This window comes from Cyclopterus lumpus, chromosome 21 (genome assembly GCF_009769545.1).
Source record: "Cyclopterus lumpus isolate fCycLum1 chromosome 21, fCycLum1.pri, whole genome shotgun sequence".
In the NCBI taxonomy this organism is placed as follows: Eukaryota; Metazoa; Chordata; class Actinopteri; order Perciformes; family Cyclopteridae; genus Cyclopterus; species Cyclopterus lumpus.
The window spans coordinates 8,206,325-8,224,824 of record NC_046986.1 but is presented as its reverse complement, the minus strand read 5'-3'; the positions used below and the strand labels follow the sequence as shown (position 1 = coordinate 8,224,824).

The 18,500-nt window shown below is 42.8% G+C and overlaps 1 protein-coding gene across 1 annotated transcript; it reads left to right on the top strand.

The window, feature by feature from the left end:
- Positions 1 to 10,047: 10,047 nt before the first annotated feature.
- sik1 (salt-inducible kinase 1) lies at positions 10,048 to 17,763 on the top strand. Its single transcript, XM_034561005.1, has 14 exons — positions 10,048 to 10,402; positions 10,899 to 11,082; positions 11,172 to 11,288; positions 13,908 to 13,971; positions 14,076 to 14,237; positions 14,500 to 14,624; positions 14,723 to 14,846; positions 14,949 to 15,169; positions 15,407 to 15,556; positions 15,670 to 15,780; positions 15,884 to 16,109; positions 16,197 to 16,451; positions 16,556 to 16,745; positions 16,867 to 17,763. The coding sequence occupies exons 2-14, from the start codon at positions 10,933 to 10,935 to the stop codon at positions 17,384 to 17,386; spliced, it is 2,415 nt and encodes an 804-aa protein (XP_034416896.1). The 5' UTR covers positions 10,048 to 10,402; positions 10,899 to 10,932; the 3' UTR covers positions 17,387 to 17,763.
- Positions 17,764 to 18,500: the final 737 nt, after the last annotated feature.

Here is an 18,500-nt window from a genome sequence, read left to right as displayed (position 1 = left end):
CAGCTGAATAATAATATTGAATGCTTTGGAGCTTTCTAAAGAATAAACCTATATCCTATAAATTAATTAATTGTTTATTTTACAGGGACAATGCACACTAATCAACAGTACAACTGTAAATTAGCCAGAGAGGCTAATTTTCATCTGCTGTCCCAAATAAATGGCCCTAAATAAACTTACCTTGAACTCTTGCGCCACCGAGAAAGATCTTTACGTCGTACTGGATGGATTGGCTAAAGAATCCACAGTCATGGCTGCAGGGAAATGTATCCTGACAATTGTGTTGGTCCCTTAACTTCTCATCTAGAGCCATCATCAGGTCAAAAATGTAATTCAATACTTGCACCAACGATAGATGCTACTAAGTTGCATTGTGGGAAAGGTTGTGAAGATCCAGCACTTTTGGAGCTTGACCCTCTGCTGTGTTAGTTTTTGCCTATGTGCTTTTAAAAATTAGAATCTCACAAGTCAAAATTGTATTTTGAATCGTATTTTTTGCAAACCTAACCTGCTAAAGTACCACTTTATGTCCGTGACAGAACAATGAACAAAGGTTTAAGGGGTGATAGAGATAAGTACCAAACAACTCAATTGTTACTCTCTATCCGAATAGTTAAACTTAAATAAATCCTGGCTTTTAAACACCCTTGATGATACAAATGTACCTTTATAACCAAATGAACCCCATATTTACCACCGTCATGACGTATTCCACCCCACCCTTTGTCTCTACCAACATTGAAACCAAACATGCGCCCTTGAGGTCAGTGTTTATGCCTTTTTATGACACAGTCAAGCATGAATGCAAACCCCAGTCCAGCTGACTCATTTCACTAGAAGCCCAACACATCCAGCAGGACAACAACACCACATACTCTGTACACTCTTATGTGTATTTCTTCCTCAGCAAAGGAGGGGGGGGGGCTGTGATGGATTGATGCACCTCCGAAAGGATTCACTCACATCCGTTGATCAGACAATTTCAAAGAAAATTCAAGGTAACACACCGTTCTCCCCGAGGACTGTGCATGTATGAGCTCGCCTGTCCTGTTTGTACACGTCCTGAACATTTGAGTGCATGCGTCCGTTTAGTCCCACCTCTCTTGCATTGAGAGATTTAACTGGAGGAGAAAATTGACGTGCATTCACAAAGACGCACCGCTGGCAGTGCACATTTGATTGGAGCGCAATGATCTCGTGGAAGGCTCAGCACGGCTCAGGGGATTGTGAACGTGCCCCTGAGACTTTGACGCAGGCTGCTGACATCATTGTCCATACCCCCTTCCGACCAAGCAGTCTGGTCACTGCCGTAGAGGAGGAGGAGGAGGAGGAGAGAAGGGAGAGAAAAGGAGGGACAGTAGTGAATCTCATATGAGGAGGAGGCTTGATGTGAAGGAAGGGAGTTTAAATAATTTATATTCTAGAGGAAGAATATTAAGAAGCATGTGTATTTAGGCTTAAACGTTTACAATGACAAAACAAGCATTCATACTGTAGTTCATTTAGAAATATAACTGTTGGTATATGGCATTCGGCCACCTGCCTGACCCTTCCAACCAGGATATTCATAGTCAAACCTGCTGGTATTTATACCCACCACCTTATTCACGCCTTCAGCACATCATTAACGCTGCAGAAATGTCACCGTGCACCTTACAGTAATTATACAAAGCGAGTATCACACGGAGATAATGATATTTGACTCATATTGTGGGAGGCATGGATAACATGAAAGAGAAAAGGAAACGTTCTTAGAGAGCTGCATATTATGAGGCTGACGTCATACATGCCAGAACATGGAGATGGCCAAATGCCAGAACAAGTAAAAAAGGTTTGAGAGAAATATGACTTATTTAGTCATGGACAATAGTTTTGTGAGTCGAAAATTGTGTCGATTGTGAGTCTGGATTCTCACTTATCTCTGCTGCTAAAAATAGCCCGAGGTCTGAATGTGGAATGTGTGCTTTAAGCGGGATGAGAAGATGCTGCTGCACAGTGTGGTAGCTGACTCCTCTGGCTGCTTCGCTGTCCTAGATGTTTATTTTCGGCCCTAAGTGGCTGACATTTGCTTACTGAAGAGAAGATAGTGAAAGGAGATAAAACTGTGGCAGGTGGGGTGGGGTTGCGGGGGAGGGGGGGGAGGGGGGGGGGGTGACAGAAGATGAACACAAGAGGGGTCTTTGTGCTGTAGTTAATCTGAAGTTAATCATTAAAGTGAGCAGTGGGTGGTCTGGTGTTGGACGAAGAACAGAAGAGGAACTGTGTCAAACTATCTGTGGTCTGCTGGTATCTCCCAGCAGCCCTAGCAACAAAACCAAACACCATGCAAAACACGCTTAAAATCGGGGACCGCCCTCAAGCTTCCAGTCAGTTGAAGTGCCTAATTATACAAATGTAATACTTTAATAGAAGAGAGGGTTTTTCCGTTTTCATAATGTCAAAATTCCAGCGGTTGAATTAGTGAAACAGAAACACTAACTAGACTAAAAGAGTTTGTCAGACACCTCTAACCTTGAACAGGGCTGCACACTCACTTGTTTACACTTAAGGGGACATTGCAATGTCTTTTTTTGGCCAGAAAGTGGAGCTTTCTGCCTCGTGTTATTCGTGCACAATTGCATAATTCTAAAGTTTGCGATATGTGCCATGTTTTTGCTCACGGCGAAACATTATCGTTGACTTTGTATGCAATTGTGCCTGGTCTATAATTTGCTTTGCGTTCTGTCTGAACAGCCGTACACTGGGACATCTGTCTAATCCTGACCCTCCCATAACCTGAGCTCCAAATTATAAGTCTTAACCCTGCACTTTGATGATTTACATTGTGGTGACTTTGGCACATTTTCGGGGCGGTAGTACCCCACAGTGTTGAAATGAACAACATGAGTAATACCCTTCTCCACAGCTCCACAGGAAAGCAAATGCACATACATGATGGTGTTTTTAGAACATTTTGTTCTTCCCTATTTGGTATCTGGAGCGTGCGCAGTTTCATTCTCTAAATCAGAGGATTCTAACTGCGCACAGCAAAACACATTTAAAAAAAGACAACAACTGTACCAGAAACCGATTGATTTCAGTCCTGCAGCTCTGCAAGAATCTGGAACACATGTTCTGGATTTATTGTTCTGGCACGTCAGAATCACTGGCGTAAAAGGGAAGAGAAGCAGACAATATGTTCTGCATTTACTATGTGGTATGTGTGCGCGTGTGTGTGTGTGTGTGTGTGTGTGGGGGGGGGGGGGGGGGGGGGGGGGGTGCAAGTGCTTTGCAGAAGATAGCGCTGAAGCTGCAGATGAAAGGTTTGTGAACAGAGTACATTGCTTATTCTCAAGCTGTTTCGCAATTCAGGCATCGGATTGCCTGAATTGTAAGTGTTAGTTTAAACAAATCCCCAAAAATTAGTCCGTAGTTGAATTGCCTGTGAATAGTATGCATGTCTGCGTAATACTTTTGTTTGCATCTCAGCTGTTAATTGGATAGAAAGTACAGTGAGAAGAACTTATTTTGTTTGCGCCACAGACCACATCGCAAACTCATCCAACAAATCATGAGGACTGACCCCTTGACCCCCAGCTCCAGCTTGCCTTTTTTGGCTCTGGTGCAGGAGAGGATCCCCTCCCCTCCTTCCCATTAGTCTTGAAGGTCCAGCGCTCACATGGCAACAACAGGAGAACACACAGATGTCCTGATCGTCATTTCTGCCTCTCAGACGCCCTCCGTCACCAAGCTTAGGTCTCTTAATCCACGCTTAGCTGCTCTTTTCTCTGGCAGACTTCCCTCAAACTCACGTCCGCCATTTAAAAAAACAAAAAAACATTACATTTCACTCTGCCCGTTGTGCCCTGACCTGACAGATGTGCGGGGAGACGCTGGACGTCAGGTGGAAAAGATTAAACAAGAGGAAATGAGCAAAGTGAGTTAAGATGCAACAAGTCTGGGGTAAACAATAAAATTAGTAATTAGTAATATGTGCAAGGACAAGTAATTGATAAAGTTGCCCACTCCAAATCGTATCAGCAATTATGTATTATGCACGCATGTAGCCTGTTCTTTCTCCGGCAAATCAGCCTCGGGCAGTTGCTTCCTTTAACAACCCCTCCACTCACTTTGCCCTCTGTACATACGCGTGTGTTCAGCTCTCTCTTACACTTACTCTCCTTCCTTTGATGAGTCAAGGACTGTTATCCGGCTTTAGGGGCCCAGCTGAGAGACCATACGGACATGATCAGGAGCACAAGATGCAGCAACACCTGGAAGGATAACTTGCTATTTTCTTTCCATCTGGACTCGGTGTCACGTCCGGGTCATACTTGTGGTTCATCTCCTCGGTAAATAAATGATGTACATGGCGTGTATGTTTAAGCAATTGCAGCATGGCTCAAGGGGTCGCAATGTTGGTTAGGTGGTCCACCACATTGGTCCATACTGTATTCTCTCTACAGCTACTGGGTGGATCAAGGAGACATGTTGTACAGACAGTCATGGACCCCAGAGGATGTATCCCCCTGACTTTGATGATGCTCTTATTTTTTTCCTTTAGCGCCACCATAAAGTTGTGGTTTTAAGGGAAATTGGGGGTATTGTGACCGTATTGACAGAAACGTAATATTTAAAAAAGTAATATGTTAGTAATTTTACACATCAAATAAATAATAAATACATAAAAAAAAATAAAAATAATAATTAATAAATAAATAATATCATAAGATTGATCCAGCGCCACATAAATAATTTTATATATACAGTTCTACACTCGTATTTTGAGTGTAATTCATTTGTCTGAGAATAAAAAAAAACAGCACACACAAACTAATAAATGAATGTCATCAGATGGTTTGGCATGATATTTGTTGCAGACATTTATATTCCCCTCAGGGTGTACTTTTTAGTTGTAGGAAAAAATAGTTTGATACAGCCCCCTCTTTTATACTCTTAGTCTTGTTTGTTCACATGAAGTTATCCCCCCCCCCCCCTCCCCTTGCTCCTCCCCTACATCCTGCCGTCTGGTGAAGCTCTGAAGGCTTTATTTGTTTTATACATGATGTTAATCAGGTCCTGCCTTTCTGCTGATTTTCCACTGCCCCGTATATCAAATCCATGTCATCAGGAGCAGCTCAATCTGATAAATCCCATGTCAATTCACATTTTGCCTGTCTGCTCGTGTGGAGAGAGAAAGAAAAGCAACAGACTATCTATCAATTCAATCACCGTCCATATATGTCTTTGTAGCAGCTGAATAAGAGCATCGTTACAAGAGGGGCATCATCCTGCCTCACTCAAACCTGACCTCTTTCTAATAATCTTCCTTGCTGCTCTCTCTGTTTTTATACCCTTTGTATCTTTGTTTAATGCTCTCCTTCACTCACCCGTCTTTTATCTTTTGGATTTAATCAACTCGTTGAGTCTATTTTTAACGGGGCTTTATCTACTTTTCATTTCATTCTCCTTGTCGAGCTTAGTGTATCACCTTTCTGGGTACCCCACATCCCCTTCCCCTGCCACCCTCAGCCGTGGATAATAAGCCGATCCATCGTATGACGCACATGGCTCCGTCCCCTGAGGGGCTTTTGCGCACACAAGCATTCATAAAGGCTCTGTGTAGCCCTGTGTGCAGATACAGGCGGTGGCCAGGTATTTACATCTTGAGATAACTGACACCACAGGATTATTGCATCAGCGGCTCTGCTGATAGTAGGCAACAATACACTGTACATTCTTTCGCAGAAAGGGCCTTTGTTACTATATAAATGGTGATTATAAAAACAGATTGTACAGGGCATCGAATGACGTTGCATATGAAGATCGTCTTACTTTTTCCTCTCAACTTTGCATGACCTGTTTGCTTTAAAGCCAAACTAACACACGTTGCATATGTTTAACACCACTTTCCCATCATATTGTTCAGCTGATATAAAAGGAGACACGCTTTGTTTTGCTGTGGTTTCAGTTGTTAACTTCATACTAATTGCCGACTCAAAGCCAAACCAGAAGAAACTGTGCCCACCGCAGTGTTTCTAGACCATAATGCTTTGTTTGCACACACTACAATACAACATGTTCTTTGTTAAAATGGTATACAACTAACTAGATAGTTAGATCATTTTAGTTTGTTGTTTTGAGTGAAGGAATCAAGGTTATTCATTTGCATGTGGTGCTTCCTGAGTGGAAAGATTGTGAAAATTAGCCACATAAATCAAGTATTTTTCCAGCTTTCTGGCACCCTCAGGGCCTCTACCACTAAACGTCTGCTGTGGTAAAGCATCCAAATAATCTATTACCGTCATTTATGTTCTGAGAAAATAATGTGTGTTTCCACAACAGTACAATACTGAGCCTATTCTTTGTCATAAATGGGATAATTTTCCAGTTCAACTCACAGTGACTTTTTTGTCACTCATAATACAATGATTTATATTAGAATTCAAAACAAAAAATGCATGTGTGTGAATGAAAGATCTGTAAGGCACTCATCTCTGAAATTGTTTATTTGAGAAGGGCTGGTGCTGGACCTCCTGGATGATAGCTTGACGCACAAGCTCACGAGGACAGCCCCCGCCTCCCAAAATCAACAAGCATAGACAGACCAATGTTAATTACCGAAGAAGAATGGCTCCGCTGTCCTCCAAAAGACACAATGACACCAAATGATTGGACAAAGGAGCTTTTCACAAATTGTCGGATGGTGCAGTAGCAAATAGACAAATAAATGGATAAATGGATTGAGGTCAGTAAGTGGAACATCACCCCCAGGTAGTCTGTCATGGCTGTGTACTGATGTAGAGCTGCTAACAGATAACAGTAAAGTAAGAATATTCCAAATTTAAACATCGATGTTCCCAGTTTAATAAAAAAATAAGCAATATAACAGGAATCTTATGTCTTAAATATGAGCTTTTAAAAAACAGAGCCACTTTCCTTCATAAAATCTCCCAAACATTACACTTCCAAAACAGGAAGTTCTGCATCATTACCTTGCAGCAGACCTGGAATAAACCGGTTTTGCTGTTTTTCACTAGTGGGTGTTGAGTATTAGCTGATGGGTGTTTCTGTGGTGATTATGAAAGCTCGTTGCAGTAGTCTACAAGCTGTGTCACAGTTTCGACATGAAGGCAGGAGGCAGCTATTGAAAACCAGCGGAGGCAGCAAAAGGCAATTGACCTGAGAGAAATTGTAAACAATCAGGACGGCAACATTCAGGGCGATGTTGACTTGGCACCACGATATTTGCATGTATGTCATGCATTATTTATGTGGCGATTAACAGTGGTTTAAGAGATGTTTATTATATCTACATCGGTCTTCAGTAAAGAACCTGTCTGCACATTTGATCATGTAAACAAGCAGATGTTCCAACAGCGTGGGATCTTCACAACACTTCCAACAATGCAACTCTATCGTTATTGTTATTCCTGCGTCCGACCTCGTCCCCCGGGAGCATTTTTTGCGTTTAAAAGACATTTCATAAACGACTGTAAAACTTAGAAACCATATTCACATTTCTCAGTTGAAAGCTGATATTGCATATAGTGAAATATGGTCTAAATGTGAACACTTCGAGCCCGAATCGTGAGCAGCATTAAATTATACTAAGGGCGCTCATTTCAGTTTGCATTATCGGGATCCAGTAGTTCAAATACTTACAAAATATGTAGTTAGCCGACAATTGTAATATGACTTTTGAAAATTACGTTACAAACACTCTTACAAAAGTCTACGGTCATGCTAGCAGCTAAGCTAACATGCTAACATTGACAATGCTAGGTGCAGGGATGTAGGTATGATATTTACCATGTTCATTCACTGTTGCTACTTTTTTACTTAACATTTTCTAATTAGCAGTAAACATAAAGTGCAAGTGCTTTTTGCAGGTATTTGGTCAAAGTATCCGACAGAATAGCTTTACTTTGTGTACCAAATGTCCCAAAAATATATATGAACTGTTATTAAACATAATGAAAGTATACAGCTGAGACAAAATATGCAGCCAGCCTTTGAAAGAGTTGCAGTGGTGCGGTTACTCATTTGAGAGCCAGGCTGACACTTTGTTGAGTCAAAGTCAGTTCAACAGATGTTCTGTTCACACTTGGAGTGGAGAGCTGCAACGCAGAGGTCACTGCAGTCAGCGGTGAGAGGTCATTGAGAGGACAGTTTGAGTTGAACAGTCAGCTCAACAGACCACTATAATTGTGAAAACTAACATTTAAAAAAGAGCATATGTCATGTTTATACAGATTTTCCGTCTTAGTTAGATACAAATTTGACATTTACTCCCCCCCCCCACCATGTTTAATCTTGTTTTGTGGATGCCTGCAGCGGATTTTCTGATGCCTTGTGATCCTGACCTTGAAATCCAGATGGACTTTGTTATGTATTGTCTGAAAAGAGCAGCCAGGGGTAATGTGAACTTAAAGTAGATCTGGTAGTTATACATAATTACATGATACCAGATTATGTTTTGATTCCCACATCTTTGGTTCTCTTGAAAGCTATTGCATTCCTGCCATAACTGTTGTTTTCACTCATGTGGACAGCAGCCAGTATGAGCAATGGTGAAAGTATGCAGCATACAACAAATATTTCAGCATGCTTACTTATGCAAACAGCACAAGTCCAGGGGTGAAAATCATGACTCGTTACATCCTGTCATGTTTACTGTCAGTTCGCACAGGACAGAGGGATTCCTCAAAACTTTAGTAATTGCTAAAAGAGGCTGAAATACCCCCCTGAGTTGACCTTTGTGCCCCCACATTTGATTAAAGGTCTCCAGAAGCAAAAGAAAAAACAGACCAAAGATGCCTGTGGCTTTTTCCTTTACAATCTTTTGTTTTCTGCACACACAGAAAATACTTGAACCTTCACAGCTATAAAGTTGACTGTTACAACACGTTGTCAGCAGTTCATTTTGATGTTCACATATCCCAAAAATGCACACACATATACAGATTAAAAATGTAATCTTTAAAGTTATGTTTTCTTTGTTACTTACAGGGTTAGGGGATTACTGACAGAAAACATGGGGGAATTGGGTTCAGGTTAAGAAATACTGATTAAGTCTAAAAATATTGTTCAAGCAGTTTCATACATTTCTCATCATGCTACATTACAATCTGACTCAGAAAACGACAGTTTATATAACTGTGTCTGCTTTGTAAACTCAGGAAATAAAACAACTGTAATTTGCATGTGATACATTTGGTTATGAAAACAGAGAAATGAGGAGCAGGGTGGGCTGTGTGGTTTTGTTAGTGTACACCAAAATATTGTGTGACCTTTCAGTTGAAACATTTTGCATGCAGTTTGCATTACTTTAACATTTCAGACTGTGGGAGGGGCGCAATCTGTGTCTCTACTGAGGTTGATGTTTGGCGTTTACACTCACACGCTTTGAGTCTATTTTACTGTATGTTCACCAGCTGAAACATGTTATAATTTTTATTTTATTTTGTCTTTGCTGCCACTGTTGTCCAGATAATCCCACCGACAGTGTATTACTTTGCCACTGGATATCCAGTACATTCTCAGATGGTAATTTGATTATTTTTCACATATAATATAATATAATATTATAGAGTGGACAGACTAGAATAAATATAATGTAATAAAACAAACTAAATATAACATCTGACTTATTATCAGACAAATAGGCCATGCATATGTGAAACCTACCTTTAAGTGTAGATTTATTTGACATATAATAACAAAAAAAAAGAGGAGGATAAAATAGAATAGGCTATAGTTTAATGAAACAGATTAAATAACACATATGACATATAATACAATAATGAGTATATTTGAGAACCTTCTAGTAAAATGGTGTTCAAAACAAAAACTACCTAACTGAACATCAGCAGTTGCTTCCTGTTTCTGTTTCTGTTGGAATGAGCGCGAGGCAGCCCGCGAGCAAGGCAACAGCCCGGCAGAGGGGAACATCACGTGGTGACACAACTGACGTCACCGTCCCCATCTCCAAGCAACCCCTCCATCAGCACTTACGTCACCGTGCGCCCGAGCCGCGCGGTTGCCCAGCAACCCGTGCCTTGCGCTCGGGCCCGGCCTTGCCTCGCACCCAGCTCGGAGCTCTGACGCGTGTGTGACGTTAATAAGGTGGGTATCAATTTGTTATGGTGGCGGAGGGAGGGAGGAAGAGGAGGAGGAGTTCCCCCTGTGAGTGCCGAAGCCCTCTGCTCTGCATTCCGGCGGAGCGCACAGCCACACACCGGCCGCAGCCGAGTCCCGGGCCGAAAGACTGGTCGTAAAGACTCCAAATTAAAGACGAGAGGAAAAGTTGCTGCGCGCGGGGCTTTTCTACATTTACTCGCCGCTGCTGTCGCGTTGGTTGTGGAATGCTTTACGTCTTTTCTGAACTGTGAGAGAAGGTGCTTTATGTCCGCTTATTAAGGTAAGACGAGACTCCGCTCGCTTACTACCTGATATTATTAACGTGTCGGTCATTTTGTAATTTTCTTACACAAGCTACTTTCGGATGTGGTCGTTTTAGTTTTAATCTCTTTAACTGTCTATTAAATAGTAACTAAAAGTCCCTTTGTAATTTAATTACGGCTATTGGTTTGGCATTAGGGAAATATGCGTTATCAATTGTTAAGCCGTATTATAGGAATTATTTGTCCAATTAAAATCCTTTCATTTTGACCGTCTCACTGTGAAGAATATGTTGGTAGTACCGCACTCACTACTTTCTCCCTCTGAACTCTACAAGAAAGTTTTCAGCTGCTGCACCATATGTTAGCCTATGGGGCCACATGCTGTGTAAACTTACTGAAGTTGATTTGGACAAAAACACCTGCCCAATGTAATGTAATGTAAAACTGTATCTGTCAATATGCAGTAAAATAAAAAGCAGTGAAATACAGTTGTTGTTTTTTGGGTCTCTGCAGGTACTAAAGTTTCCTAACGCTGTAACTCCAGACCATGGTGGTCATGAAAGAGAACAGCCCAGCTCAGTCCAGCCCTGCTCAGGGAAGGCCCCTGCAGGTCGGCTTCTATGAGATCATCCGCACCCTGGGGAAGGGAAACTTTGCAGTGGTGAAACTGGCCCAACACAAAGTCACCAAAACACAGGTCAGCAGCTGCCCTCCACATTCTGTGACTGTGTTTGGACGTTTTCACAGATGCGTCATTCTAATTTTTAAATTTACAATTTCCTTTAGGTGGCTATCAAGATCATTGACAAGACCAGACTGAACCCCTCCAACCTGGAGAAGATTTACCGAGAGGTGCAGATTATGAAGCTGCTAAACCACCCCCATATCATCAAACTCTATCAGGTGTGTGTTATCTTTTGGCTCTCTGCGGTGTTGTTTCATGCGTGTGTGTGCAGAAAGGTGTGTGCGTGCAGCAGAGGGTTATTCAACCCGTATTACGTCGTCAATTGAATCCTGGTTCTGTGGCGGCTCCAAGTGCAGGGAGCCGATCTGAACGCATGCGTGAATTTGAGAGTAAAAGGCAATGGTGTGGGAAAACTTTGCAAAATGGGTACGAATTTATTTCCCTCAGTAAAACTGTGGTGCGGAGCAGTGGGCCTCGTTATTGTTGACATGTTGATGCAACGGGGCCACATAAGGGGACTTTGTTAACTAAGTGGTTCGTACCGGATTGTTGTGAGCTGCTGACTCTCGGAGCACATTGAATCATAAGTACAGCACAACAGCATTAGTGCAATCCCTTTTGACCTCCCTCTGTGCATTTCTGTGCGTGTGCGCGCGTGTGTGTGTGTGTGTGTGTGTGTGTGGGTGTGTGTGTCTAAGAGAAAGACACTGAGAATAATCATGGCTAGTCAGTGCTGGGAACAATGCAAGATGTGTTCAGTTGTACAACGGTTGAGGTGATTGCAGAAATGCTTGAATTAGAGAAGAGTCTGGAGACTTCTGATTAAAGATGTGTCCACAGGTCTGACCGTTAATCCCAATTAGCATCTCATCTGTTTAAGCCAAGTGCAATGTGTCTGCACATCACGTGAAGGCTAATCATATTGAAGACTTAGTGAAGAGAATCCGCTTTTTTTTCTCTCCTTGCGAGCATTGTGGCACGCGTCTGGCAAGAAATACATAAAAAAACACACAATGGCCTTTTTGCTTTTTTTTTTTACTCTGGACTTTTTCCTGTCGTTCTGTTTCGTTCCTTTTGACGATTACTTCATGTTCAGTCTTATAAAAGCATTATTTTATTCCTTAAAAACCCCAACTGTATTTACCATAATGAAGGGCCGAAACCGTGAGTCGATGACACTATTAGTCAATCGACAGAAAGTGTAAAGGAGGTAAAATGGTCAAACCTTCCCTTCTTCCAGCTTCACAGTTGTGAGGATTTGCTGCTTGTCTTTGCCTTATGTGATACGTAATTAATGCTGTAAGTAATTATAATGGATAAGCATTTCCAATCAAGGTTCACAAGAGTTGTTGAAATGTAGTGGTAATAATAAAAATAATGTTAAATAATGTAAAATGTCGAAATGTTCTGAATCAAATTTACAATATAATGAATAAGACTATTATTATCAGCCAGTCCCTGTTAAAGATGCTATCGCAGCTCTGAAGTCTAACATGGGGATGACCTCTGTCTGTATCCCGCATGTGATGCATCCTTTTTTTCCGTGCCCTTGGGTTTGTCGGAAGTGCTGCTAGTCAGATGGTTGGTACTCGATGATGGTAGAAGGCGATCTGAGACCTCTGGCCTGATAAATCAGCTGCTACCTCCGTTCTCTCACGGATCTCATGAGAGTGAAAAGAGTTATTTTTCCACTCTAGTGGATCATTGAAGCCTCTTTGTCTCAGCCTCTCTTTGACCTTGCATTAATCATTCACATACACTCCCCTCTCATCCTCTTAAACCCCATTATCCCACAGCACAAACCCTGCTGATCAGAAATGTATTTTCAATTTGAGTGGATCCCAAATTATTGATAGATTTCACAAATGCCAGACTGAATGATGAGAAAAGTGTACAATACTGCACAAGACCTCTAACATGTAACATGTAACAGAAAGGTGCAGCGAATTAAACATTGAGTCTTGGGGTTTGAATATTTCTCTCAGTGTAAATGTCATTCAGCTTCAAACAACCTTAAAGCTACTTTATGGAAAATAAAATGGAACCCATGGATAGTAAAGGCTTAATCTTCCTTTTGGGTTGGGTTGAGGGTCCTTGACGTGCTGTGCCTGTTCTTCGGAGCCATGACGTCAGCTGCACCTCAAGGTGACAGAGCCCCAGAGAGCTGCCCTATCTCTCTGATAAAAGACGGCTCCCCGCTTGAGTCATCCTTCCCTTGGTCTAAAAGGGTTTTATTTTTAAGGTAGTATTTTATGGTGGCCAGGAGCATTTCAGACAGGGCTTTGTCATATGACAAAAATTGCTCTCTGCTTTAAGTTTTCTATGAATTCCAAGAAAAGGATTGTAAATTACGTCTTTCATAAATTAATGTACTTATGGTGTTTATAATACAGCCCGCGTGAATGTGTCTCTCAGTTTTTAGGTAAAGAGATAAGGAGATAATCTGGTGCCAACTCAAGTCAGCCTCAGGGAGAACATTTATATCCATTGATAATAATTTCATCTTTGTGTGAAGGAATTTATGTGTTTCCCTTCTGGGTTTGTGGTATAATAAAACATTTAAAAAAATAAATAAAATAATATGAATCCATGCAGGAAGTCACCGCCGGCTGGCTTATGCAACAGGGCCTTTCATGGAAAACCAGGGTGTTGGTGTTTAGCGTGTGTGGAACAAGACGGCGGAGAATGAGATGCAGATTTTTGTGGTTAGACAATATCTCATGCCAAGAGATGCCTGGAGCGGACTGAATAGACAGAACAGGTTTTACTGTTCGTGATCACCAACTGCTAATGAAACAGTTGGTTTAAACTTTCTCTCCCTCTCTCATTTCTCTTAGGTCATGGAGACCAAAGACATGCTGTACATTGTAACAGAGTATGCGAAGAACGGAGAAATGTTTGGTGAGTTCAGCTTTTTAAATACATATTTATTTACTTTTATTTTATTTTTAAATGAATGTAGGCTAAATCTCGACATGAACTAAAATCTATTTTTTTCCCTCCAGACCACCTGACCTCAAATGGCCGTATGAGTGAAGATGAGGCACGGAAGAAGTTTTGGCAGATTCTCACAGCCGTGGACTACTGCCATCGACACCACATCGTCCACCGTGACCTAAAAACCGAGAACCTGTTGCTGGATGCCAACATGAACATCAAACTGGCTGGTAGGTCTGCCATTAACCGTTATTGTTACAATAGCTAGTGGTTAGCTGGCAGGAAGGTGTTGTACAATGCAGGACATAGTGTTCAATATTTGAAATCTGACACTGTCTCTTTGAACATTCATGCTGTTTTGTATCCTGTTCATTTTCCCCTTTCGAAAGTATTAAACTATTCTGAATTACACAAGACATGAAAGGCAACACAGCTCCTCGTTGAACATAAAACAGACACGTTTGAATAACTAAATTGTTTTGTGTCTTTCAGACTTTGGATTTGGAAACTTCTACAATGGAGGGGAGCCTCTGTCTACATGGTGTGGCAGCCCGCCTTATGCTGCCCCTGAAGTGTTTGAAGGGAAAGAGTATGAGGGGCCGCAGCTGGACATTTGGGTAGGCTTTTAGAAGGAAAACATACACCGAATTATTCCATCCAGCATTAATTTGTCTTCTTATGCTAATATTCTCTTTTTTGCTTATTTTATTTACAGAGCCTGGGTGTGGTACTTTATGTTCTGGTATGTGGCTCTCTTCCATTTGATGGACCCAGCCTTCCTGCACTCAGACAGAGAGTCACAGAAGGACGATTCAGAATCCCTTTCTTTATGTCTCAAGGTATAATGGCAACACAATTGTTAAAAACAATACTGCTAGTTACCAATTCTGTCTGAATTCAAAGTGCTTACAATCCATAAATTAATTCTTCGATTTCTCCAGACTGTGAAAACCTGATCCGTAAGATGCTGGTGGTAGACCCCGCCAGGAGGATCAGCATGGCCCAGATCAAGCAGCACCGATGGATGCTGGCAGACCCAACAGCCGCCCACCAGACCCTCAGCCATTCCCTGACTGAGTACAACTCCAACCTGGGGGACTACAGTGAACCGGTGTTGGGCATCATGAACACACTGGGCATCAACCGCCAGAAGACTATCGAGGTGACTGAACGCAGTGTTTTATGACTTTGTGAAGATACGTCTCAAGAAGAGATTATACTTTACACGGGGAAGGCCCAACACATAATTATACCTGGCTTTCATTCAAAGAATACACTGTAGAGGGGAAGAGCTAAACGAAGCTGTGAAGAGAAGAGATGGGAATAGTCTGGCATTAAGAGCCACAAATGGTAAACAAAGAGGCAACGCCATTAATCTGCCGTGTGTACTTTTTCTCAGTCTCTACAGAGCAGCAGCTATAATCACTTCTCGGCTATCTACTACCTGCTGCTGGAGAGAGTGAGAGAGCATCGCACCCAGCAGCTGAGCCGCCATTGTGGGACCTGGAGCCAGAGACCCAGGAGCACCTCCGACTCCACCGGCCCAGAGGTGAGCGCTTTGCCTGGGTGTAATGAGCTTAAAATTGTACCGAGTCCTGACGTAACCTCCTGCAGCTTTACACTTGAGGTCAAGAACACAGTGTCTTTTCTGCTTGCTTCTAGGTGATCATGGAGTCCACCGACAGCTTTAGGACCACGGCATTTTCAATTCCAGCCAAAAGCACTCCTCTAGTGTACCCGGAGATGGAGTATGACCAAAGTGGATTGTTCCAGGTAAATGACGATAACACTTCATAGAATTCAGCCGCTCAGAGGTTAGGAGGCAAATACTCCACCTGTCAATGAGTAGCTAACAATCCAACTCCTTCCATTTCAGCGGGTGGGGTTTCCAGTGGAGGCCAGTCTGAACAGACTGCTCTGGAACCGCTCCATTTCACCCAACAGCCTGCTGGAGACGAGCATCAGCGAAGAGGTGCGACCCAGGGACCTGGAGGAGGAGGAGGCCACACAAACTTTCGGGCCTCTGCTCCCTCCCACCACCACCTCCCGCAGACACACACTGGCCGAGGTGTCGGCCCGTTTCCACCAGTGCAACCCTCCATGTAAGTGTGTCATGCAATAGCAATCAATCTACACTCACACAGTCGCAGATGCAGAGTCTTAATTTGGTCCCTGTTCTCTTTCTGTAGGTATTGTGGTCAGTCCCTCAGATGGTGCCTCTTCTGACAGCTGTCTGAAGTACTCATCCAGTCCAGCTCCCACTTTTCAGGCAGCTAGGGGTGACATGTCAACACTTATGTCCTCTGGGACTGAGAGTGGAGCTCTGCTGCTTGCTGGAACTCCCCTGAACCTCTCCTCCCACCTCCTGCCCCAAGCCCAAGGCGGCCTGCCTGCTGCCAGCTTCCAGGAGGGCCGCAGAGCCTCTGACACCTCCCTCACACAAGGTACAGGAGCATGATCATAAAAGAGTGAGAGAGAGAAAAAAACAATGTGTCACAGTATCGGATCAAAGGAGGATTGTGTAACACTTTCCCATGTCTTTCCCCAGGCCTCAAAGCTTTCCGCCAGCAGCTGAGGAAAAACACACGCACTAAAGGGCTCCTGGGATTAAATAAGATCAAGGGTCTGACGAGGCAGGTATTTCCTTCACCCTCGAGTAACCGTGGCAGCCGTGGGTCACTGGGTCCAGCTCTCTGCGAGCACCGCAACATGCTGGAGGAGGTCCTGCACCAGCAACGGTGAGACACGTGAAAATGATTACACCAAAGCATTCTGTCGTCTCAAATTTGTCTGAGGGGGCCCCGCAGCGTCGGACTTTGACGTCAATAGAGAGTCTGATCTTCTATCTCTGTTTTCCAGGATGTTACAGATCCAGCACCAACCCCAGCCTCAGGTCCAAGCTGCTCAGACAGGACCTACACAGAATCCCTTGCTCTTTCTTGCCCAGCACCAGTCACCGTCTCCTCCACCTACAGCAGTGTTTGCTTCCTCCTCCATGTTTGACACGCCCGCCCCCTCCGCCCTGCCTTCTCAGCAAGCTACGGTGGTTTTACAGCACGACCCCTGGACACAAACCCTCAAGACTTCCTCCTCCAGCTGCTCCTCGTCCTCCGCATCCTGCTACGCTTCTTCCCTGTCCCCCGTGGCCTCCGCTGCTTACCTTCTCGAGGCTCGTCTGCACATCAGCCAGCAAACGCAACCTCATCCCCACATCAGCCTCCAACAGCAGCCCCAGCCTGCAACACAAGGCACCTCCTCCCCCATCGCCTCTAAACCAGCCGCGTGGAGCAAGGGCTCAGCCTCCAGCACAGACCCGAACAAGCAGGAGTCGGGTCTGGCTGCACAGCAGCAGCTCAATAGTTGTGTGATGGTGAAGTAGAGCATCAGCCATTGAGACCAGCAATTGTCTTGATTTTTGAGCCGAGAAGAAAAGAAAGCAGAAGTGAGGAGAAAGAACAAAAAAGCAGATGCAAGTGACAAACGTACACTTTATTTAACAACATGCGGTACAGAACGTGTGTATGTTGTGTACACCTTTGATATCATATAAGCTAGAGACTAAGCAATAACCAAACTCTGGACAAGACGTTGAACCAGTATCAGACAGCCAGAGAAGCAATAATAGACTGAAAGACGTTAGCTATCTTGAATTAAATGAGAGCTGACGCCAATACGATTATTTCTCACATGTTTTGATTCTGTCTAAGTTAACTTTGTGATTTTGTTGAATACAGGAAGGCTCCTCCTTACTCATTATTTTTGTAGACACTTCTTGTGTCATTTCCTGTTCTCGATTTCTTTTCACTCGACTGGACAGAAGACCAAAATTTCATTTTTCCCACTTTGTTTGCCTTTTTTCAAGAGACGTTTCTCGGTAGCAGTGCAATGAACAGGAAGCGTATTGCCCTAAACTTCACTGAAGGACTTGATTTGTCTTGAAACTGTGATTATTTTTTTTGTTATTATAGCTCCGCAAATTCTGCTTTTACCTCAACTTGACTGCTACATCCTTATCAGCCAAAAAATTGAAGGAAGATGGTGTCTGGCTGATTGAGTAAAGCACAACAGGTACATCACTTCACAAACGTGGATACAAAGACCGTACTCCCTTCGTTTATTAAGCACCTTCTTGTTAGATTCTTTTACTACCTCCACAGGCAAGAATTTGAAAAGCTGTAAAAAAAATTTAAAAAAAATCCAGAAACAGACTGTGGGAACTGTGCAATATTTCACATTGAAATACAAAGGAATGATGAGGCTCTGCATTGGTTAGTCAAAATGTACATTTGCCTGAGGTGTTTGTGTAATTACTTTAAATGTGTGTGTTTGCTTCGCTAGCTAGCTGACTAGAACAGGTACTAGTTATGTAACATAATAACATGATACTGTAGAATTGGTAGAAAGACTCAAGGCGTTTAAAAAATGCTGTTTCTTCATGCTTGTAGTTCTTTAACTGAAAGGAAGAATATGTTGTTTTTTTTTACCAAAGAGCG

Coding starts and splice junctions, on each gene's coding strand:
- sik1 (XM_034561005.1), top strand. CDS start 10,933: ATGGTGGTCATGAAAGAGAACAGCCCAGCTCAGTCCAGCCCTGCTCAG. Junction 13,972..14,075: donor GAAGAACGGAGAAATGTTTG/GTGAGTTCAGCT, acceptor TTTTCCCTCCAG/ACCACCTGACCTCAAATGGC. Junction 14,847..14,948: donor CCCTTTCTTTATGTCTCAAG/GTATAATGGCAA, acceptor CGATTTCTCCAG/ACTGTGAAAACCTGATCCGT.